The following is a 23,583-nucleotide window of genomic DNA, read 5'->3' as shown; positions in this document are numbered from 1 at the left end:
TGGCAGTGGAAACCTGAGCCGTGGGATATCCCCGCTCTGCGTTTGCGTTCTAAAACAACATCACCCACCGTGGCCGGACGACTGGTTTGGGCCGTCATCAACACGCGCGCCATTCTCCACTGCCCATCATGACCAGTCAGGAGGAAAATGGACAGTCCATCAGCGCGGGTGAGATCGATGTGCAAGGAGGTTCTAGTATCGGGCTGACATGGCGCAGACGAGATTGCATTATACGACCGTCAGATCCGCCTCTGGGGCGTGAAGGCGCAGGAAAAGTACGACGGATCCTCCGCGTAGTCGACTGACTATCCGCTGACCCGATATTTTGGCAGATTGCGGTCGTCCAAGATTCTCCTGATCACCTTCAAGGCCCTGGCGAATGAAGTGGCCAAGAACCTTGTCCTGGCGGGGATCGGATCGCTGACGATCCTGGACCATGAGACCGTGACGGAGGAAGACTTGGGGTCGCAATTCTTCGTCTCTGCGGAGCATATTGGGCAAAACGTGAGGGCATCTTGTTTCCAGGAAGAGTAGGCGTCCCGCTAATCGCGACATGTCCAGCGAGCCCAAGCAGCGTATCCGCAACTGCATGCCATGAACCCCCGCGTCCAGCTGCACGCAGACACGGACGATGTGCGAACAAAGCCGCCCGAGTACTTTGCGGGGTTCGACGTGGTGATTGCGACAGAGCTGGACTACGCGACCTGCACGACGATCAACGCAGCGTGCCGCATCGCAAACCGACCGTTCTACGCGGGCGGACTACACGGGATGTACGGTTACGTATTCGCCGATCTGATCGCGCACGAGTTCGTGATCGAGCGGGAGAAGCCCAACGTTGCGCCGCCGACGCAGGAAACTCCGACACGGACAGTTTTGCACATCTCGACGAGACGCGAGACCACCAACCCCAACACCAACAACGACAGCAGTAGCACCAAGGAGCGAATCATCGAGGTCGTCACCAAGCGCGAAGTCTACTCCCCCTTACTCCTCGCCAACACCTCACCCCTCCCCGAGGAATACACGCGCATCCCGCGGCGCAGGCGCCAAGTCACCCCACTACTCAGCTGCCTGCGCGCGCTGTGGGAATTCCAGCGCACCTCCCCAACGGGCGCCACCGCGCCGTCCTACTCGTCGCGGCCCGACCTCGAGCTCTTCACCATGCTCGTCCACGAGCGCCACAAGGAGCTGCTGCTCGACACATCCGCCCTCTCCGCCGAGTTCCTGCGCCAATTTATGGACAACATCGGCCTGCAGCTGGCGCCCGTCGCGGCGTTCCTCGGCGGCCATCTAGCGCAGGATGTCATTAACGTCCGCAGCGGCCGCGAGCAGCCCCTGCAGAATATGCTGCTCTTTGACGGCGACCGCGGCGTCGCGCCGATCTATCCGTTGCATCCGATCTTTTCGCCACAGATTGAGAGTTTGGCTTCGTCGCAGCAGCAGCAGCAACAACAACAACAACAGCCGCAACAAGTCGGGGCAAATAATGCCGGATTGGGCCCGGATCAGAGTTTGCCGCTCGGTCAACCAGCTCCTGCTTCTGTTCCGGCGACGACCACAAAAACGACGACGTCCTAGCTGGGTTGTTTTCCACCTAGTCGCTCTCTTTTCTGTGCTTGGCATATCGATCATCAGCATTGCATGGGGTCTGTGTTCTCTTGGAAAAATGAACAAAAACATAGGGAAAGGAGGTTCTTTAGCAGTCCTTTACTCATGCTCAGATGTTACTTGGATTGAATATTGCATGACTCCAGGGGTCCGGTTCTAGGAAGAATGCTTTGTTTTAAAGAGACACTTAGAGGGATTGTGATAAATGTCAACTGAACTCGTTATTGATGTACATACAGTGATCGATTTCCATCTATTCCATCCATCCATCCATCCATCACCCCTTTTTTTGTGGTTCCTCGTCAAAATAATAGTCCATCGGTCCCTGAGAACGATCAATTATAAAAATACAGAAACACCCTGCAAAATAGAACGAGAGAAAAAAAAAAAAGATTAACATGCCCCGCCTTTCAATCCTTCCCTGGAAATAAGTATACAGTGGTAAAACGTAACATGAATGAAATCACGTCGAGAAAGGTTATTTTATGTCGTGCAGTATCATACCGTTCCGAAGAATAGGTAGAAGAAATAAACATCCGTGACTAATATGGTCGTCTGGGTGGTGGTGGATTCGAAGGCGGAGGATTCCGCATGTCATAGCCCCGAAGAGGCGGTAGCCAGCCGTATGGACCAGGATGCTGAGGATGAGGGGCCGGATGAGGAGGATGTTGAGGAGGAGGCACGTCGTAGCTTCGTGAATAGTTTGGATGATGAGGATGAGGATGAGGATGAGGATGAGGTTGTGTTGGCGGTGGAGGAGGAGGGGGAAGAGAATGAGGAGGTGCGAAGCCGTCGCGCCGAGGAGGAAAGGTCATGCCCGGCGGGGGAGGGAGCGTCGGAGGGCCGCCGCCGGGAGACCCAAACGGGTCCGGGAGACCGTGGAGGCTCGGCAGCGTGGGGCGCGGGATAGTCGGTCGCTGCGGCTGAAGAGGAGGTAATTGCGATGTCGAGGATGCTGATGTCGGCGGCGCCGGTGGTGCTGGTGGTGGTGGCGCCGCCGGCTGCTGCGTACTGCTGCTGGCCATGGTGGCTGGGGCTGCAGTTGGTGTTGCGGCGGAGGAAGTCGGGGGAGGATGCGGCAGAAGGGGAGGTAATTGCGATGTTGAGGCTGATGTTGTCGCCAGCGGCGGGGCACTGCTGCTGGCGGTGGTTGCGATTGCGGTTGTTGTGGAAGGAGACGTGGTGGTGGGAGGGGTAGCGGCAGCGGTGGTGGCAGCAGTTGTGGCGGTGGTGCTGGCAGTGCTCTCCTCCGCCTTGCTGCCAGAAGCAATGGAATTGACCGCGGTGTCGGCGAGTGCCTGCAATGCCACCGGCGGTTCCTCGCTGACAGCAATCGATTCACTGGCCTCCAGGAGCGAGACTAACGGGTCTGGCCCTGACGCCGACGCCGGTGGTGGTGCGGCTTCCTGGCTGATCTCTTGGATTCGCGCACGCTTGACAAAGTCCTCCCACCGCTTCTCGCCCAGCTCGCATTGAGCCGCTCCCGACGGCGTGCGGATGAATGACGAGACGTACCCACGTACGATGCGTGGTTCGTCCATGTACAACGGTTCGTAGTTCGACTCGACCGATCCCTCCCGCTCCGTCTTGGGAGTAACATCAGCGGGTTCAGGTTGGTCAATATCAGGCTATGTTGTTTGTTAGCATACCGTTCGCAGTTCGAGATTTGATCTGTCCCTACCTCCGTATGTTCATCATCTTCGGCAGTCCGGATGCCCTCCACAAAGGCAATGTAAGCTCCTTGAGCGGCATGAAGATGCTCCTCGTGGACGTGTTTGATACTGGTCTACGCTACATTAGGAACTCTCCCGCAGATCAAATCAACGGCGTTGACTTACCCGTAGTCGGTTCTCAAGGACTTCCTTTCCTGCCTCGAACAGCCGGTTCTCTTGCTCAACCTGCAGCTCGTATCGGTGTCGAAGAATCTCCTGTCGTTGATGCAGGCGTTCCTGAAGATCCTGCTGCACTTCCTCGTACTCGGGCACGCGACGGTGGGCGTTCTTGTCCCGGATCAAACGCTGCTGCGTTAAAGTGCCGAGTACGTTCAGAGCAAGTCGCTGCGCTCCCGCAAGTCTCTTAAACGCCTGCTTCAGTTCCTTCTGTCGATCCTGCAGTTTCAGGATCGCCGGCGTCGGCGACGGCGAGCGATCGAGTTCAAAGTCCGACTCCTCGTCTGCTCCTCGCCTTCCGGGTCGTCCTCCCCCGCGGAAACCACCTCTTCCACGACCGCGTCCTCGGACAGTGGAACCACCTCGAGCGGCACCACGACCGCGCCCTCGAAATCCTCGGCCACGACCTCCTCGGCCTCGTCCCCGACCTCTGGCTGCTGGTGCGGCCCTGTCGTTCTTCTCGGCCTGCACATCGTCCGCAGCCTCCGGCGTTGGCGGGCTTGTGGTCTGTTTTTCCTCCTCCTCCTCCTCTCCTCCTCCCTCCTGGTCGTCATCATCGTCTTCGTTTTTAACTTTGCCATTGATTTCCTGTGTCTCCTCCTCTGGAGACTGGAGACGACGCTTGTTGCTAGGTGTGGATGCATTGCTTTCGGGTTCAACTGGCTGCTCCACAAGCTGCACGGGTGAACCTTCGTCGCCAGCTTGGGAGCTCCTCGAGCTGGCGCTGTCTGGGGTTGAGTCTCTAGCGATTGCAGATTCGCCATTGGCAGTGGGTTCAGTTGAATTACGCAACCTCGTAGTCGGTGAGGACTCCACCGAAGACGACGAGTTGGTCCGGGCCTTGATTCGCGCGGACTGACGCGTGGGAGTTGACGGATCGCTGGGTTCTGCAACCTTCCTCTTCTTGGCCGAAGGTTCTGATTTAGCTTCAGCCGCAGTGTCTCCCGAGGGCTGGCCATTCTCCTCATGCCCGCCCGGACGGCTCGAGGCATTGTTCTCGGGAGAACTGACTACCGACGAAGCTCCACGGCCACGTGTGCCACGAGAGGCCCTGGTACGGCCGCTGGCACGAGAGCCACTTCCAGGAGTTACATCTGCTATGTGTCAGCTTTGGAGTATATGATCATAGCTCAAGTTCCTCACCAGTCACATCAGCCTGTTGATCATGCTCTGCACCACGAACGCCGTCCGCTTTTCGTTTGAGCCCTGCCATTGACTTCGACTGGAAGATGTCAGCAGCTGTAATGGAAGTCGGCCAGTTCGAATCAAGAACTCTGCTGGCGCAATCGTGGCAACAGACTAGACTGATGGTGACGACAATGAGCAACAACCAGACGACTCAGCAATGAATGAGCCAAGAGGTTGGAGGAGGAAGAAGCAATGTGCCAAAGAATACAAAGGATTAGTACTGTCAGATGGGTTGATATGGGTGACTTTGGGTGCAAATCACAGCGCGGCTGGGTGATCACAATTCTGATCAGAGACTTCAGTGGCAAGAATTAACAAGCCTTTAAAAGTGCAGTGTTGTGTCTGCTAGCGATCAACAGACAAATAGACAGAAGCATGAAATTCACCATTGACAAATCAATAGTCAACGGATCATTGACGAGAGGCTCATCATCGTAATGCAGAAGAGAAGAGACCAGGTTGTATACACGGGGTGACACAAAGGGAGTAACGCCAGGTAGCTCTGAAGCGGCTGAGATTCAATCTGGCACAACCACTTGCATGCAAGAAGACGTCCCAGACTGTCATACCGCCAGAAAAAAAAGGCCATTGAGAATGACGGTGTTGGATGGAATGAGGATCATGGCCGCTGCACTAAGGAGCATACAATCGCCACCGACGAATTAAGGGCCATGGACGCAAATACCATGATGGGAGCCACCGGGGTTGATTTTCTGGAAAGAAGAAAAAAAATCAAAAGATACTCACCACCTGACTGCTGCACCAGAGACATTCGACGACTTCAAACTGCAGCCCAATGGACTGTGTTTTGTCGAGAACTGGACTGCGCAGAGAATCACGGTTTTGTTAGGATGAACTACAACGGCGCGGATCTGCTTTGCCTGATCCGGGTGGGTTTTGAAACGATCTTAAGACGGTGAAGGATTTGAGAGCAAGAAAGCCAGACGAGCAATCGGACAGATCAAAAGAACGTAAAGCAAATCACTGCACAGAGCAAAAGGCGAATATACAGGCGAGCGATTCAATCAGAGGAAATTCGAGAGGATGATTGCCAGGAATCTAGATTTTGTAGGCGGCGGCTCCGATGTCAGTAAAGTTACGGGGTCCCTGTCTTGTACCATACAAAGTTTGGTAAAATAACTTGGCAATCCGGCGCCACTGATTGGTCCATGATGATAGCCCTTGCAAAGCAACGACCAGGTCAGTGAACCTGCATTTAGGTTAACTCGCTGGAGCAGTTCGGAGAATGGGAATACATAGAAAATCGATGAAAAACGCCGTGTCATAGGCTTGGATCTGAGTCGGATTTCATTCAGTTCTTTGAGTAGTGAATCTTGTTGATTGATCGCTGGAGCTATTTCTGCCAGGGGCCTGCCTGCATTCTATGGCGGATAATATAGTAGTCCGTATATACTCTGTACATGATTAGGTTAATACTCTTGTCTCTGGCTGATTATTATTGCCACTAGCGACGAGAATGAGGGAACTACGGAGATCATCATGTTGGCATTGGTGACAGCGGATTTGAGGTGCATGGATCTCAGGTTTATAGAATGCGCATCGTTCACTGCGACGGCGGAATTATATTATTGAATGCAAACATGCGCTCTTTTATGCGACCCACCGTCTCCTACTGATTGTCTTAACCCTGGAAAACTTGACCTCGACAGCTCAAACAAGCGCACGATCCATGCGGATGGATGGACCAAGCCCCCGTTCAAAAAGTCGTGATGAAAATCGGGCCGAGAATGGAATAGCCTACTGTACTTACTTATGTAAACGCGGTGTGGCTTGCTGTGGCTTGAATGGTGGCGCATGATATCCCAAAACGGCTTAGGGTGACGTTAGGCCTTTGGAGGGGAACAGGCAACGAGAGCCAGCCTCTAGGAATCTCTTCCATCATCGATCTTCATCGGTGGTCTCTCTCTGTCATCACCTGCGTCTTGGTTGGACTCTGAATCCCGGAGTGGACTGCTGTTGTCGTCGTCCGTCTCTCTGGGAATCCACATTCATCTCGAACATCCGGTCTTCCCATATCGCAGGATTCATTAGCTTCGGAGGCCGTGTGCCACAAGTGGCGTCAAGATGAAGCTCACCTTTCGAGTACGTTGCGATTCCAGGACGTTGTGAATCCCGGCTGACTCGCTCCAGGATCTCAAACAGCAAAAGTTCGTCATCGAGGCCGAGCCAACGGAAACGGTATGTATTGGCTGATGACAACCGATGTGGCGTGGGGTTAACAGGAGGGTGTAGATCGGCCAGGTGAAAGAAAAGATTGCCAAAGAGAAGGGTTGGGATGCATCACAGCAAAAGCTGATCTATTCTGGTGTGTATACCGCCGAGCTTGGGTTGCCGGACAGTCGCTGATTGGCCATCTGCAGGTAAAATTCTCCAAGATGCAAACACCATCGAGTCGTACAACATCGAGGAGAAGGGTTTCATAGTGTGCATGGTGTCCAAGGTATGCTAAAATCAATCCACCAAAGAGTGCTCCCGGCTCTGACATGGTCCAGCCCAAGTCTCAACCATCCTCCGCGGGTCCGTCAACAAAAGCTCCATCGACGCCTGCTCAGACCACCGCCACTTCGACACCAGCCGCCCCCGCGCCAGCTGCCGCTCCTGCAACTTCAGCTGCTCCGGCGACACCGACCCCGTCGAGCACCGCGGCCGCACCGACCGACACCAACCAGCCATTGTTCGGCGATCCATCCGCACTGGTCATGGGGCCCCAGAGTGAGGCGGCGATTCAACAGATGGAAGCGATGGGTTTTGCTCGGGACGACATCAACAGGGCCATGCGGGCAGCTTTCTTCAATCCCGACCGTGCGATTGAGTATTTACTGAATGTAGGTTCTCTACAGAGCAAAGCAAAGTGATGGACTCTGCTAACGAACCTAGGGCATCCCCGAGTCGGCTCAGCAAGAAGCACCTCAGGGTGGTGCAGCTGGAACTCGCGCTGCAACCGGCACCGCCGCCCCGTCTACCGGTGCCACCGGCACCACCGCACCAGCAGTCAGTGGCGACGAGCCGGTGAATCTGTTTGAAGCTGCTGCGCAGGCTGGCGGCGGGCAAGGGCAGCGAGGGGCTCGCTCTGGCGCCGGGGCCGGGGCTGGAGCCGGAGCGGGCGGTGAAGGGGGCCAACTGGGGAACCTGGACTTCCTGCGAAACAACCCGCACTTCCAGCAACTGCGCCAGCTGGTGCAACAGCAGCCGCAGATGCTCGAGCCGATTCTGCAGCAGGTTGGCGCGGGCAATCCGCAGTTGGCGCAGCTCATCGGGCAGAACCAGGAACAGTTTCTGCAATTGCTAGCGGAAGACCTTGGCGACGAGGGCGAGCTTCCGCCAGGCACACATGCGATCACCGTGACGGAGGAGGAGCGTGATGCGATTGAGCGAGTACGTATCTCTGAGATCCTTTGACTGATCCATACAACTAACGAGGACCACTAGCTCTGCCGTCTGGGATTCCCGCGGGACTCAGTGATCCAGGCCTATTTCGCATGCGACAAGAACGAAGAGCTCGCTGCAAACTTTCTCTTTGATCAACCAGACGAGGATAATGAGCAATGATGATGACGATGGTGCGGGAATGTGTTTTTTTTTTTTTTTTTTTTTTTTTGTGGATTATGGCGCATGCAATAATATCCATAGCCAGAGTCTGTTTTCAATCTCAGTTTTTGTCTCGGAGCACTGCGTCCGGTTTGACCATTCGTCTTGTTTGATCTTCTTGGTCCGGGATGGAAATGGATAACCAGGAGTTTGCTTGTCTTGCAGCAATTAATTCGTGTAGTTTCCATTTTGATTACTCGTCAAGAAATCCCCGTTCGCAAATGAAAAGCACACGAAGAGTTTAGGAAATAAGAGAGAGAAAAAAAAAAAACCAATATCAACAGATTAAAACCATCTAATGTCACTTGGGCTGCGGCACACATGACGAACGCGTAACTAGCCAAACATTCAACCCGCGTCGACCTACAACACGGCGGAGGGTCGGTAGAATCCCATCCTCGGCGAAATCGAGATCATCGAGGTTGAGATGTTTCGGGTATGACCATTGATGGAGGAGGGATAGTGATGAAGGTGTTGTGTCGGAGGAGGAGGAGGGAGAAGAAAGGGTGAACTGGTCGAGGTATGTCGCGCTATTCGGCGCGACGAGGTAGACGGCGGTGGTAGGAGAAGAGGAAGAAGAAGAAGAGGGGCAGTCGTGCGGAACGGATTTGTCCAGTTCGCGGACCAAGTCCGAACCAGGGATACCCATGAGGTCGATGGTGGTGATTGATGATGGTTCATTCTGGTCCTGACTACCACCGAGCAGCCAGCGCGGGGGAGGATAGGTTTTCCACCAATAGACGGTTGCGTTGAGAGTATTGGACCCTGGTGAATCAGACAACGGTGAGGGAGGGGAAGAGACGATGGACGGGATCGCCAGCTGGGTTGGAATCACGCCGCCCTGGTGGTGGATGCCCATGAGGAACCCCATTGCCGCATTGAACACGATCCACGCGACGAGGAACACGCGCGAGCGCAGCGGACGGAGGCAGGAGAGAAGCAGCGGGACGCAGGGGATCAGGAAGCGGGCCTCCTGGTGTGGGAAGATGGAGAGGATCATGGTGCCGGTGAGGGCGGCCACGGCGCGCTTGTTGCGTAGGTCGACGGCGATGCCGGTGCGGGAGCGGATGAATGGCGCCAAAGCCAGCGCGACGAATGCCGGACCGAGGAGCTGCGGGAGATTGGCAAGGAAGTGCTGATGGCGTGGGTGTAGGCCGTGCGTGGCTAGGTTGCGCGTGTCGGCGTTGTAGCGGAAGTTGTTAAGCGGCGTGATAACGGGGTGCCGCAGCGCGTCGAGGACCGACGACGACGACAACGACAATGACGGCCGGTAGAAGAGCGTGTCGGTGATGATCGCCAGCAGGGCGAAGAGTCCGCCGAATGCGACCAGAGTCACCAGGGCCAGGGGCCTGTCACCGCTGTCAGCAAGCATTGGAGCGGCAGCAAAGAAACTTGAAACGGATCGCACCGCACCGTCGAGCAAAATAGGGGAGTAATTGCAGCCCCGGAACGAGCAGAAAGGCTGGGAATGTAATCCTATTGAACACCCCAATCACCGCGACGAGCGACAGCACCACGCACGACAGGACGGCTAGGTTTTCCTTATCCAGAGCTATCCGTCAGTCGATCTGAACATCCCCAGCAATTGTTGGCTGCCAACCTTGTTCTCGACAATGCGCTGGATCAAGACCAACCCCCAGGCGACCAACAACGTCTCGATGCTGTTGGAGAAGGTGTGCGTCTGATATGTCCATGTGACATACGACGAGGCCACGAGGACCACGGTCGGAACGCGATAGCGCGGCGTGCGTACCAGCTCATACAGCGCCCAGTCCTCGAGCACAAAGCTCAGGATAAACATACCCGCGCGCAGCACGTAAAACACGAGCTCCGGCGGCGGGCTACCCTGGTCCGACTCGTGGTAGAACCATTTCAGCACGCTCATCGGCAGGCCGTACACGGGCCATAGTGGGAACACGCTGCGGATGGGTCGGTCGGAAGTAAATTCCCAGGTGAGGTGTGAAGGATACGAGTAGATGCGCCCTAGAGAATGTATTTTGTTCGAGTCAGTTCCGCAAGTCTCGGGGTGGGATGGATATGCAAAGGGGGAGGGGGATGATCGACGCACCCGCAAATACTTCCGGGCCCTGGAACTGCTCATCCGGATGTAGATAACTCGGCGACAGCGCGAAGTATATTCGAACCAGCAAAAGAACCAGGTATGTGCGCCGCCACATGGCGTTCAGTCCGATCGCTTCTTCTTACACGGCACGCAGTAGCCGATCGACGAAGATGGCGCCGGAGGGGGCGACACATCGCTGCCGCCCAGGCCGGGATAAGAGTCGGAGCAGATAATTGATGTCGAATAACAAATACTCGTACAGAGTAGGACCGAGTAGGTAGCAGAGGTTTATCTAGATATAATCATTGCATTGCAAGGGCTGTCCAGGCCAGGGTATCGGTTGATTATCAAATGCAACTGGTTTTGCTTCTCCTGACGACCAGTCCTGCTCCCAGCCAGTCAAGCTAAGGGATGGCGTCCAGGCACCAACATCCAGCATTGCGATTGGATTGATTCTTCCATTCTAGAGAATTTAGAACGATACAGTCCGAGCAATGAACTGGGGCTTCATCGGGCCCTCTCTGGCCTAGACGAACATGGAGGACGGGGTATTCCGCTTGCCGGGTGTGACATGGTACAACCAGCACTCTGTACCTCCTGCGACAAATGATGCGATCCGGCATGGATGGTCTGCAAGTCGCATCATGAGATGGCCATCCAATTCAATCGGAGTAACTCTGGACGATTCGAAAAAGAGCTTGAAAAAAAAAATGATATGCAGCAGCCCATCTTTTCTAACGCACAATGCGAACCAGATTGGTTTCCAACAAAAAGGCCAAGGCAAAACAACTCCATTTTACGAGCCCCGTATGTACTAACCAATTCAAGCAAGTGTTCTTCCCTGCTTATATAATACAGTAATACGCGGCGGGGCTTGGCCCGGCTGCCTTTGTCTACCTTAAGGCTGGCTTTGATTCGAACAGCAGCGTTGCAAGTACTTTACCATCTGCAAAGCAAGCTGCAAGACCCGAAGCATCAGTTAGCTTGCTCTCAAGTTCGCTTGTCGAACTACGCTTCACGTATGTCATCCCTGCTGCTTGCTGCCTAGCACCAACCCTAGGTGCCTAGCTGTCAGAAGACCGCTGATACTAACACAGAGCTGACAGTCTTATCAACTTTGTCCTCGACAATTTCTTTGACACGCCGCCTGAGTAGTTAACAGAATGTCTGAACCCAAGACCATCACTCTTCAAAGCTCCGACGGAGTTGATATCACAGTTGGTTGGTCTTCTCGATGGCCGTTGCTCTCGATTCACTGCAAGACCCTAACCGTTTCCCCTGCAGATCGCGATGTCGCGGAGCGGTCGGTTTTGATCAAGAACATGCTGGAGGACTTGGGTGATGCACAGGAGCCTGTCCCAATTCCAAATGTAGAGTCAACCAACCGGGAAGTTGTATTGGTTGATGCGGCATGGCTGATCTTTCTTGTCTTGACAGGTCACCGAGCCAGTCCTCAAGAAAGTCATCGAGTGGTGCACTCATCACCGCCATGATCCTCCCAGCACGGGCGATGACGATGACTCTCGCCGCCGAACCACTGATATCGATGAGTGGGATCAGAAGTTCATGCAGGTCGATCAGGAAATGCTCTTCGAGATTATCCTTGTAAGACCCGAGACCCTTCTCAATGATGATGTACGCGCTGCTAACTAATCCTCACCAGGCCGCCAACTATCTTGATATCAAGGCGCTGCTCGACGTTGGGTGCAAGACGGTCGCCAACATGATCAAGGGCAAGTCGCCCGAGGAGATTCGCAAGACGTTCAACATCCAGAATGACTTCACCCCGGAGGAAGAGGACCAAATCCGGCGCGAGAACGAGTGGGCGGAGGATCGCTAATAGGCTTTTGTTCACGGGTATTGCGTATGGACGTAAACTTTGTTCGGTTAGGTTATCATTCTCATTTAATTCGCTGGAATCGGCGTTGTATCTCTCTTGATTTGCAGGTCATCGATATATCATGAATGCTAAGGCACAAGACTGCCACGGATTCTTGGACAATGCACGCAACTTCCCGCTTTCTCAAAGATCGCAATCTTGCAAGCGCGACAAGGTTTGCACTCTTTTATCCAGGTGTTCTTCGTCATGACCGACTACATGGCTGCTTCTCCGTGCTCTGCACTTCAATCGGATGGATGGCTGCAGTCTCCAAGCTACCGATTCGGCCCCAAGCAATCAAAGGCGTATTTGGCACCGAGTCTTTGAAGCCTCCGAAGTGTAACACTCAGCATATCCGTCGTATGTTGCTCGATCAGAGGTTCCATTCTCTCTAGTAAAGTACTACCCGTTGGCGGAAATAACGGATTTTATGTCATCATCCCATTGGAACCCTAATGGCCTATGCAAACATCACGCCTTTCAAGGTAGGAAAAAAAGGAAATACACCAGCTTCTCAACATTGCCATTGCCATCCCGGTCCCACGGCGGACACTTTGACCATCGTCATGCGCCGAAAAGTCGGGGAAATTGGTGCATGTTTTCGATCGCTGGCTGGCCGTTCAGATTCCGAGGCGAGTCTTGCGCCAGTGCCGTCTCTTAGCGTTGTATCTGCATTTCGATTCCGTCAGCATTGTGTTCGACGAAACGCACTGAATGATGCGATGCGCGAGGAAGCAAGACGAAGGCGAGAGATGATCTCTTGAGCAATCGCAAATTGTGCGGCAGCATGTGCGCTTTTCCTTTCTTCCCCTCCTCTTCCCGGCTCCCGCCTTTCTTCCCATCAAACTCGCAGCAAACAGACATATATAGCACAATGACAAACCCAGGGAAGCTTTACCTAATGGTGTTCCCAGTTCGGAGACGGATCCATTGCGGGATGGGACGGTTCTGCTTTTGCGCTTTGGCGAGCTTCTGCTTGGTGCGGAAAGACTTGTGGCTCTGCGAAGGAAGAAAAAGTTCATCGTCAGATCACTCTTGAATCGTAGATTTTCTGTAACCTGCAAATCATACCGGCATCTTTGCTTGCTTGTCGGGATGGCGAGCTCGACTCTTTTCTGAAATTTGTTGGCAAGACGTTCAATTCGGTTGATGGCATCCGCGGATGTTTTGTGTGGGTAGGGTTTACCGCCGTTCGCTTGGCCTCGAGTCACGTGATGATAATTCCGATGACATAATCAGATCACGGAGTCAAAGAATTTCCGCTCCGGATTCATTGCTCACTCATCAATGCAATCTGCATGTCAACTGTTCACATTGCAAATCTGGACTTCTGGAGTTCTGAATAACAGTACTTTCAACTACATCGTGCTCCCAGGGTTCGAGCAGCGACAGGGAGAAGGATAGAGAAAGCGACGGAAGGATAGCTGAATGCGATCATGTCGATAACCTATCTGTCCATCATTGTCCCGTCTGCGTTTCAATTCTCAACCCTGAACAAGGTGTCGATAAGCCGACCGGAGAGCGTACTGAACTCCGGAGGGCATGCTTCACTCCGTAGGCTAACAGTACACCCTGACAGCCATAGGTACTCCAACTCCACGGCTGGCTTCATTTGAGATTTGAGTTCACTCAATCTGGAGTCTGCGCTTAGTCGTGTCACTCGTGCAACGACTAACGTTGGCAATTACGCCGTCACTGCCACACTAGCATGTCGATCGCAACTCCAAACTTAGCAGATCTCCTCATTCATGTTGGGTTCAGGCTACGCGTCGATCATCTCCGGTACGTACATGTAGTAAGAGTACTTATGCTTAACTGCTCCGTATACGGGGTCAGAAGTGGCTACTGAACGGAGTAGTACTATGTACTCAAGTGCTTGATTTCACTCTATCGCTAGCCTACAGGTACTCCATACTTATGCCCCCATGATGCGGAGTATCAACCTAATGGACAGACGCCCTTGGAAAAAGATAATGTACGAGTAAGAAAGCACCTCGATTGTAACTTCGAGGACATTTTGACTCAAGAGTCAGGTCGTTGATCCACTGAAAACACTCCTCGTTCGCCTCAGCTCTCGGGGCATCTTGATTCTGACATCAACAATCTTTTGATCGGCAATATCAGTCATTATTCGCTGGATGCGCTATTTAACCCATATATCATGAGGTTACTATTCTTTCGCCCGATATGGATATTGTTCCTTCGCTCCAATGTTTGATGCTTTCTGTGGGTCGAGTTTGCACGATCAGATAGATCATCAGGCTAATCGATGTGCCGATCCACCTTGGTTGAGCTTGACGATCTTGACTGTACCCAAAGACGGCTTAGGGTAAGTTCCTAGGGCTGACACCTAATCTGATACCTAATCTGCCGATTCTCTGAGCGGATCAACCTGCACGGATGATCAATCTTCTGGACTGCCAACAAGTCAGAGCATTGGAACCCCCAACTGAATCGAATGTGGCTGCATGGGAGAGCAACAAAAGAACCCTAGACTTGGTAGTAAGAAGGATTCTGGCCGTCGGCGGACATAATCTCGCGAAACTCCGTCGTGGTTCCTTACACCTTTTTGCTTTTTGTATATCTGCTCGAGATTCATAAAGATGCTACAGGACACACCTCAGTACAACTTATGTCGGTATCTTGGCTTTTCATCTAAGTGGTTACGGCTGCTACGAGGACGAAACCGGGCGATCAGCGCGACCAGAGGGCCACGCCCGATAAGCCGCGCGATCAGGCGTCGCTGTCCCAGTCAACATCTTCACCCAGCGCCGTCTTTGAGAAGAAAGTTGCATCAAAAGAGTCAGGATCAGACGACCAGGATGACACCTTTGCACATGCGCAAAGCCTCGCGTTGTTCTGCATGGCTCTGGTCTTTTGGTATGGTAGCACACTACTCGGAAAGCACGAGTATAGCATCTTTCAATTCTTTGTCTGCTTCGCTGAGGTGATTTTCGGCGCGCAGTCTGCGGGAACCGTGTTCTCGTTTGCTCCGGACATGGGCAAGGCGAAAAATGATGCCGCAGAATTCAAGAAGCTCTTTGACCGCAAGTCAGGGATTGACTCGTCGTCTGAGGAGGGCGAGAGGATTGATCATGTTGAAGGCACCATTGAGTTCCGTGACGTCCATTTCCGGTACCCGACTCGCCCTGAGCAGCCTGTGCTGCGTGGCCTGAACCTGTCGGTCAAGCCTGGCCAATATGCTGCGCTTGTGGGAGCAAGCGGGTGCGGAAAGAGTACAACGATTGCGCTCTTGGAGCGGTTGTACGATCCTCTGTCCGGCGGCGTGTACGTGGATGGCAGGAACATTTCGTCCTTGACCGTCAACTCGTACCGTAACCATTTGGCTCTCGTCAGCCAAGAGCCGACGCTGTACCAGGGCACGATCCGGGAAAATATCCTTCTGGGCTCGAACGAGAAGGACATTCCGGAGGAAGCAATCATCAAGGCTTGCAAGAGCGCCAACATCTACGACTTTATCCTTTCTCTTCCGTAAGTCTTCCTACCGTCTTGGTTCTTTGCAATCCATTTCTGACGAATATCTACAGGGAGGGCCTCGACACCACCGTCGGCAGCAAGAGCACAATGTTGTCCGGCGGACAGAAGCAGCGCATTGCCATTGCCCGCGCTCTTTTACGCGATCCAAAGATCCTTCTCCTCGATGAGGCCACGTCCGCCCTCGACTCCGAGTCGGAGAAGGTGGTGCAAGCGGCGCTTGACGCGGTGGCACAAGGGCGCACGACGATTGCGGTCGCGCACCGGCTCAGCACGATCCAGAAGGCGGACGTGATCTACGTGTTTGACCAGGGCCGCATCGTCGAGAGCGGTAAACATGCGGAACTGATCCGCAAGAAGGGTCGATACTACGAGATGGTCAACCTGCAGAGTCTGGACAACACTCATTAAATAATGACTTTTCTTCATCGTCCCTTCTTTTCTTCTGTTGTTTTCCTCCGTTGCATACAGATAACCCCCTCCGCTCATCGGTTCTAAGGCGCCCTGTATAGTATGATACCCCGGGTTGACTCTCCTCCACTGGGTGGTTTCATTGTGGATAATAGATCGTGATCGCCATAGATGGGACTGGTTCGTAACCTAATGCAATTGCAAATGAACAGTACTAGTAGTACATCTCATCTCAACAAGCTCAATTGCTCCAAACCGGCGAAACCTACGAAACTAGACCTTTCGATCAATCCACCATACAAACCTGATCCGACAAATCTGCCGAACCCATACCCGAACCCTAACCATTTGCTCCGAGGCAATTTGCGTCTCTGCTATCAGATTGGCACGTTACGGGACGTTGATTTGGACAAGACCGTCATTCATAGTAACAGTACTATCCATAGTAGTATTACCTCGGCGCCAAGGAAATTTGGACCTTGGATGTTTGTCATTGGTCCTGGCCCTGGGTAGGCCTACGAAGTACTGTATGTACAGAAGCTCATACATAGCTCCACACAAACCCGCTGCGGAGTCAGTACGAGAAGTTTACTGCGTTAGGCAAGTCTTCTATACATATTCACTTCCAACTCCTTTGGATATCCGTTCGTCTTGATCCTCTCTTCAGACTCGACTCAGCCAAGCTCCCGAAAAGTCCCGAAAAGACCTCCCTTCGTCAGCCGTCAGATCTGTAGGTACCTACCCATGCAGGATCCTCGACAGGATGTGGGTTTGGGCTTTGGAGAATCTTCGAAGAATCGAACGGGGTTGATAACTTGATGCAACTGCAGTCTCTCTGCATGGAAGCCGACTGGAGCCTGGATGTTCGCTGTGGGTCGAGTTTGCACGGAACAAGCTCGTGCCGACACCGATGCTGACAGTGAAAGTCGCCGATGAACTTAACCTAAGATGGCCTAGTCGTGATGTAACTTAGCAGAGCGGAAAATCCGACATGTCGGTTTTATCTCCGCTAACTCCCTTTGGTAATAAGGAAACATGTAGGTAAGTAAGGTAGTTTGCTTCAACAACGTCGACTTCTCATATGGACAGATGGGGTCCAGGTTATTGTGCAATTTAGGAGAGTTGTATTAACAATCAAGTATCAACTAAAGCTCTCAGTGCCGTTTGAACAAATACCCTGGGTTTCCCGAAATGTTCTACCTGATCATCATAATGCATCCAACAATTTATGCACACTGGCAGCGCTGGGTTGAGTGGCTCGGGTGAAGCTTTCCCAGGAACTATTTTTTTTTCCATCATTCCGTCAAGGAAGCCGTCGTTCCATGATCGATCTTTCCAAAACCCACCCTGTCAACAGGGGTCATCTCATAGTCACCGCAGAGCTTTGGGCGAAGAGGTGGCGACTCGATTGTGATGACAGTCGGAGACATTTCATGATCTTTGCGAATCGATAGGAGATCAGCCAATCAGAGGCTTATCCTCTGAACGGAATAGTATACACTAGTACGGCGTCTTCTGTTCTCCCGTCCTGGATAGTCCAACGACAGTGTACTGTAGAAATAGTCGGAGTTCGTGGACAAATCTGTCACAGCAGGAATTAATCATCTAAGCTAGTACTCCGTACTTACCTATACTTACTTTCTCTCCGAGGAAAAGAAGGATCACTTGTGGTTCCTTGTTCAAAGTCGTGCATTTGAATCGTAACGCGCTAATCTTTGACATCCCACGATCAAATCCCAGGTACCTGGTACCTGAACGGTAGGCTAGCCTACCAGCGACAGCAATGAACTCGGCAGTGGAGAGAACCAGTATCCGCATCACCTTGACAGTGATCTGCATCGATCTTCTCAATCGTCCCACTCAGCAGAATATGAAGGCGAACACAAATCATCGCTGTCACGAAATAAGTTCTATTCGCCTGGGCAGCTTTCCTTTGAGCAAGCGGGCAATTGAGTCCATGTGATAGTGTGACTTTGATATTCATTCCCGCCTCAAGCATGGTCATTTCTTGAACGTGGTGCGGTACCGTGGACATTTGATCGAGTGTTGAAGTTGTTCCTGCGGCAGTTTCTTTCTGATAGAAGTGGATCTGCGCTGGTCTATTGCGCTCTTGTGAATTCTTGTGTTCCACCACGAAAGGCCGATGCCTTTTTCCACGTGTTCTGGAATCATTAGTACAGATCCCCTTTCGAATCAGGAACTTCAATCTTTTCGAAAGAAGGCACTAGGGTAGTTCTGCACTGGTCCATTGTCTTGGACTATCATCTCTGGTTGCAACATCCGAGTATCCCAGATCGAGTCACAAGGCAGAAACTTCTTTCTGATGGAAGGTGGTTCTGCGCTGGTCCAATGTCTTCGCAGAATAGGATTGTGCTGGCTGCGACTACTTGCATTCCAGCACGAAGGCAGAATCATTGTTTCTGGAGAAGTAGTATTCTAGAACTCAAGGTCCACGCTGTTCAGAGTCCGGATTAAGTTTGCACTGTGAGTCAACTATGTATTATTACGTACGTATGCGCCGTCTCCCATGGTCGTTTTAGGGCATGTCGGTGCTTAGACCAAGACATTCCCTTTAGGGTTCCGACAATTAAAGTTACCGTAATCATGTGGGGACCTCGGGTAACGAACAAAACGAAGCGAAACAGACTCGGAGGCAGCAATTAATCAGCGACGGATTATCTATTTTCCGCATCAGCAGCCAATCAGAGCGTCGGACTTACGCCTCAAACATGATGACATGGAAGAGAAGAACCGCTGGTGCCTGAAGGACGCGGCGACATTCATCGGAGACATCTCTCTCCGTCATCCGTGGTTGCTTACATTATGGGCTACATCCATATCGAGTCGGGATGATATTTAAACCGTATAATAGACAACCTAAGGACAACTTTTCGTGTCCGAGCTCAAAAACAAAGTATTTCCTTCCAGCCTGGGAATCCGTGCTGAGAACGGCAACCGAACCCCTTGATGTTCGTGACTGGTTGAACTCGGATCCCATTTCTCCCACACCCCTCCCCCCCCTAAAATTTAGACCTCGAGGCTCTTGCGCCAGGTTGAATAGCTTTGCCAGGTCCCCCGGGCGCTGCATCGTCCGCGTAGCTCCCTAGCGAGGACGTAGTCCTGCCACCATGAGCTCCTCGGACGATCACGTCGGCCAGAAGGCCACGTCCGACGCGACGCGCGACCGGGCGTCGCTCTCCCCTTCGACTTCCTCGCCTAGCGCCGTCGATGAGAAAGGCGCGTCGAAACGGCCAGGTTCGCCCGGCAAGGCGCCCTCTGCAGACGAGAAAGATGCCACCCTTGCCCATCTTCCGGACGACGAGAAGCAGGTTTTGAAGAAGCAGTTGGATTCGCCGTCGGTGTCTGTCACCTTTTTTGGCCTCTACCGATATGCAGACGTATGGGACTATCTGATTCTGTTGATCAGCGCTATCTGCGCAATTGCAGGTGGTGCGGCGTTGCCGATGTTTACGGTAAGGACAGACTGAACCCTCGGTCCGGTTTCGATACTAATCCCCTGCTGCGACTAGATTCTCCTTGGTGAATTGGCAAGCACTTTCCAGAGGGTTTTCTTGGACACCATTTCCTATGACGAATTCTACGACGAGTTGGTCAAATACGTTCTCTACTTTGTGTACCTGGGAATTGCCGAGTTCTTCACTATCTACATCTGCACCGTGGGCTTCATCTACACCGGAGAACATGTGACGCAGAAAATTCGTGAGAATTATCTGCAGGCAATCCTGCGTCAGAACATCGGCTTCTTCGACAACATCGGGGCCGGCGAGATCACAACCCGGATCACCGCCGACACCAACCTGATCCAGGAGGGTATCTCGGAGAAGGTCGGCCTGACTTTGACCGCCGCTGCTACTTTTCTTACCGCGTTCATCATCGCCTACGTCAAGTACTGGAAGCTGGCTTTGATTTGTTCCTCGACCATCCTTGCCCTGCTCCTCATCATGGGAGGTGGCTCCAGATTCGTCGTCGCAAACACCGAGCAGAACATCCAGAGTTATGCCGAGGGAGGCAGCGTCGCTGAGGAGGTCATCAGCTCCATCCGGACCGCCACCGCCTTCGGTACCCAGCGCCGGTTAGGCGATCAATACGAGAAGCACCTCAAGGTGGCCGAGAAGTATGGCGTCAGGATGCAGATCTGCATTGCCCTCATGATCGGTGGCATGTTCTCAGTCATGTTTATGAACTACGGCTTGGGTTTCTGGATGGGCTCTCGATTCCTGGTCAACGGGGAGATGGACGTTGGCCAGATTCTGACGGTATTGATGTCGATCCTGATCGGTTCGTTCAGTTTGGGAAACGTCGCCCCGAACGCTCAAGCCTTCACCAGTGCGGTGGCCGCGGGCTCCAAGATCTTCGCCACCATCGACCGTGTTTCTCCCCTCGACCCCATGCTATCTGACGGCGAAACCCTCGACAATGTGGAGGGCACCATTGAACTGCGAAATATCAAGCACATCTATCCTTCTCGCCCTGAGGTCACCGTCATGGACGACGTGAGCCTGATGATTCCGGCAGGCAAGACCACCGCCCTGGTCGGGCCGTCGGGATCCGGGAAGAGTACGATTGTCGGTTTGGTCGAGCGCTTCTACAACCCCGTTCGTGGTCAGGTCCTACTCGACGGCCACGACATTTCAACTCTCAATCTCCGATGGCTGCGTCAACAAGTGTCACTGGTCAGCCAGGAACCCATCCTGTTTGCGACGACAATCTTCGAGAATATCCGGTATGGCTTGATTGGCACGCCGCTGGAGCACGAGACCGGGGAGAAACTGCGGCAGCGGATTGAGGAAGCAGCGAAGATGGCCAACGCTCATGATTTCATTATGAACCTGCCCGAAGGCTATGAAACGCATGTTGGCGAGCGTGGTTTCTTGCTGTCTGGTGGTCAGAAGCAACGGATTGCCATTGCGCGTGCCGTGGCCAGTGATCCCAAGATTCTCTTGCTGGACGAGGCAACCTCGGCATTGGATACCAAGTCGGAGGGAATTGTGCAGGCAGCTCTCGACAAGGCGGCAGAGGGTCGTACTACCATTGTGATCGCGCACAGATTGTCGACGATCAAGAACGCGCACAACATTGTCGTCTTGGTTGGTGGCAAGATTGCTGAACAGGGCACTCACGATGAGCTTCTCGACCGTAATGGGACGTATGCCAAGCTTGTTGAGGCTCAGAAGATCCGGGAGGAGCAAGATGCACACGCAGCCAACGTTGAAGAAGACGACGAAGAAGATGGCGCAGACGCCGACAGTATCCTGCAGAGGAAGATTTCGCGAACCATGACAGGCAAGAGCTTGGAGAGCAAGAGAGATCTTGCGGACGAGGAGAAGGAAGTCGGGCTTGAGCGGCAAACGACAAAGAAATCGCTCTCCAGCGTCGTTCTCTCCAAGAAGTCGCCAGAACCAGAGATACGGTACTCACTCTGGACACTGATCAAGTTCATTACCTCCTTCAACAAACCGGAGACCCTTTATATGCTCATTGGTCTTGTATTTGCGGCTCTTGCTGGTGGTGGTCAGCCCACGCAGGCGATCTTCTTGGCAAAGGCCATCGAAACGCTGTCATTGCCTCCGCCCATGTATGACAAGCTCAAGAGTGATACGAGCTTCTGGTCTCTGATGTTTTTGATGCTGGGAATTGTTCAATTCTTCCTCTTCGCCGTCGAGGGCATTGCGTTTGCCTTCTGCTCCGAGAAGCTCATCCGACGGGCGAGAGACACAGCCTTCCGGACCATGCTGCGTCAGGATATTGTCTTCTTCGACAAGGAGGAGAACAGCACCGGCGCTCTGACCTCGTTCCTGTCCACGGAGACGAAGCATCTGTCCGGGATCAGTGGTGTGACTCTGGGTACGATCCTTATGATGGCAACTACTCTGGTGTCAGCCTTGACAATTGCTTTGGCTATCGGATGGAAACTTGCGCTGGTTTGCATTTCTGTTGTTCCAGTGATGCTGGCTTGCGGCTTCTATCGCTTCTACGCTCTCGCCGAACTCCAGTCGCGCGCGAAAAAGGCCTACGAGAGCTCGGCCAGTTACGCGTGCGAGGCTACATCGGCTATTCGGACGGTGGCCTCCCTGACCCGCGAGCAGGACGTTATGACAAACTATCATGAGCAACTTCAAGCGCAGACGAGGAAGAGTTTGATTTCAGCGGCCTGGACGTCAGTGTTGTACGCGGCCTCGCAGAGTCTTGCGTTCTTCTGCATGGCCTTGGCCTTTTGGTATGGCGGCACCCTGCTTGGCAAGCACGAGTACAGTATCTTCCAATACTTTGTCTGTTTCGGTGAGGTGATTTTCGGCGCTCAGTCTGCCGGTACCGTGTTCTCGTTTGCTCCGGACATGGGCAAGGCGAAGAATGCAGCCGCGGAGTTCAAGAAGCTGTTTGACCGGAAGCCGGAGATCGACACCTCGTCCGACGAGGGCGAGAAGATCGACCATGTCGAGGGCACCATTGAGTTCCGTGACGTCCATTTCCGGTACCCGACTCGCCCTGAGCAGCCTGTGCTGCGTGGCCTGAACCTGTCGGTCAAGCCTGGCCAGTATGTTGCGCTTGTGGGAGCAAGCGGTTGCGGCAAGAGCACCACGATTGCCTTGTTGGAGCGCTTCTACGACCCTCTGTCTGGTGGTGTGTACGTTGATGGCCGGGACATTTCGTCTCTGAATGTCAACTCGTACCGCAGCCACTTGGCGCTTGTCAGCCAGGAGCCGACGCTGTACCAGGGTACGATCCGTGAGAATATTCTGCTTGGCTCGAACGAGAAGGACATTCCGGAGGAAGCGATCATCAAGGCCTGCAAGAGTGCCAACATCTACGACTTTATTCTCTCGCTACCGTAAGTATCCGTCTTTTCTCTCTCATGGGACATTTCCACGACTGACGAGTTTTTTCAGGGAGGGCTTCGACACCGTCGTTGGCAGCAAAGGAACCATGTTGTCCGGCGGACAGAAGCAGCGTGTTGCCATTGCCCGCGCTCTCCTCCGTGACCCGAAGATCCTGCTTCTCGACGAGGCCACATCCGCTCTGGACTCCGAATCTGAGAAGGTGGTGCAGGCGGCGCTTGACGCGGCGGCACAAGGGCGCACGACGATTGCGGTCGCGCACCGGCTCAGCACGATCCAGAAGGCGGACGTGATCTACGTGTTTGACCAGGGCCGCATTGTGGAGAGCGGTACCCATGCAGAATTGATCCGCAAGAAGGGTCGATACTACGAGATGGTGAACTTGCAGAGTTTGGGCAAGACTCATTAAATATTCATGTCTCCTCTTCTTTCCGCAAATAATTTACCCTGAAATATCACCACTCTATTGGGTTGGGTATTGTCATTTGTTTGCTTGTATTTTCATTTGCATGTACGGAGTGTATAGTATATAGATAGGGACTGGTATACATAAAACCTAATGTATTCGATCATCACTCATCT

At 53.2% G+C, this 23,583-nt stretch overlaps 7 protein-coding genes across 7 annotated transcripts; 5 read left to right on the top strand and 2 right to left on the bottom strand.

Annotated features, from left to right (window-relative positions):
* Positions 1-128: 128 nt before the first annotated feature.
* VTN31DRAFT_7288 (uncharacterized protein) lies at positions 129-1,581 on the top strand (the record flags this gene model as incomplete). The annotated part of the gene is made up of 4 exons (XM_069407992.1): positions 129-168; positions 218-275; positions 333-504; positions 562-1,581. The coding sequence occupies 4 exons, from the start codon at positions 129-131 to the stop codon at positions 1,579-1,581; spliced, it is 1,290 nt and encodes a 429-aa protein (XP_069257786.1).
* A 572-nt stretch (positions 1,582-2,153) lies between these two features.
* Positions 2,154-4,713, bottom strand: VTN31DRAFT_7287 (uncharacterized protein; the record flags this gene model as incomplete). Its single annotated transcript, XM_069407991.1, has 4 exons — positions 2,154-3,239; positions 3,293-3,397; positions 3,450-4,594; positions 4,644-4,713. 4 exons carry the CDS (start codon positions 4,711-4,713, stop codon positions 2,154-2,156), a joined length of 2,406 nt encoding a protein of 801 aa, XP_069257785.1.
* A 2,060-nt stretch (positions 4,714-6,773) lies between these two features.
* VTN31DRAFT_7286 (uncharacterized protein) lies at positions 6,774-8,258 on the top strand (the record flags this gene model as incomplete). Its single annotated transcript, XM_069407990.1, has 7 exons — positions 6,774-6,791; positions 6,840-6,887; positions 6,942-7,014; positions 7,070-7,149; positions 7,202-7,534; positions 7,587-8,084; positions 8,139-8,258. 7 exons carry the CDS (start codon positions 6,774-6,776, stop codon positions 8,256-8,258), a joined length of 1,170 nt encoding a protein of 389 aa, XP_069257784.1.
* A 340-nt stretch (positions 8,259-8,598) lies between these two features.
* Positions 8,599-10,474, bottom strand: VTN31DRAFT_7285 (uncharacterized protein; the record flags this gene model as incomplete). Its single annotated transcript, XM_069407989.1, has 4 exons — positions 8,599-9,646; positions 9,711-9,838; positions 9,898-10,280; positions 10,366-10,474. The coding sequence occupies 4 exons, from the start codon at positions 10,472-10,474 to the stop codon at positions 8,599-8,601; spliced, it is 1,668 nt and encodes a 555-aa protein (XP_069257783.1).
* A 1,048-nt stretch (positions 10,475-11,522) lies between these two features.
* On the top strand, positions 11,523-12,199 carry VTN31DRAFT_7284 (uncharacterized protein; the record flags this gene model as incomplete). Its single annotated transcript, XM_069407988.1, has 4 exons — positions 11,523-11,580; positions 11,644-11,729; positions 11,797-11,964; positions 12,023-12,199. The coding sequence occupies 4 exons, from the start codon at positions 11,523-11,525 to the stop codon at positions 12,197-12,199; spliced, it is 489 nt and encodes a 162-aa protein (XP_069257782.1).
* Positions 12,200-15,101: 2,902 nt separating this feature from the next.
* Positions 15,102-16,144, top strand: VTN31DRAFT_7283 (uncharacterized protein; the record flags this gene model as incomplete). Its single annotated transcript, XM_069407987.1, has 2 exons — positions 15,102-15,730; positions 15,787-16,144. The coding sequence occupies 2 exons, from the start codon at positions 15,102-15,104 to the stop codon at positions 16,142-16,144; spliced, it is 987 nt and encodes a 328-aa protein (XP_069257781.1).
* Positions 16,145-19,272: 3,128 nt separating this feature from the next.
* On the top strand, positions 19,273-23,410 carry VTN31DRAFT_7282 (uncharacterized protein; the record flags this gene model as incomplete). The annotated part of the gene is made up of 3 exons (XM_069407986.1): positions 19,273-19,617; positions 19,675-22,994; positions 23,053-23,410. The coding sequence occupies 3 exons, from the start codon at positions 19,273-19,275 to the stop codon at positions 23,408-23,410; spliced, it is 4,023 nt and encodes a 1,340-aa protein (XP_069257780.1).
* Between the last annotated feature and the right edge of the window lie 173 nt (positions 23,411-23,583).

The sequence above is a fragment of the Thermomyces dupontii genome (assembly GCF_041956625.1).
Source record: "Thermomyces dupontii strain NRRL 2155 unplaced genomic scaffold VTN31scaffold_9, whole genome shotgun sequence".
NCBI classification, from domain to species: Eukaryota; Fungi; Ascomycota; class Eurotiomycetes; order Eurotiales; family Trichocomaceae; genus Thermomyces; species Thermomyces dupontii.
The sequence above is the reverse complement of the archived record's forward strand: the minus strand, read 5'-3'. Positions and strand labels throughout refer to the sequence as shown.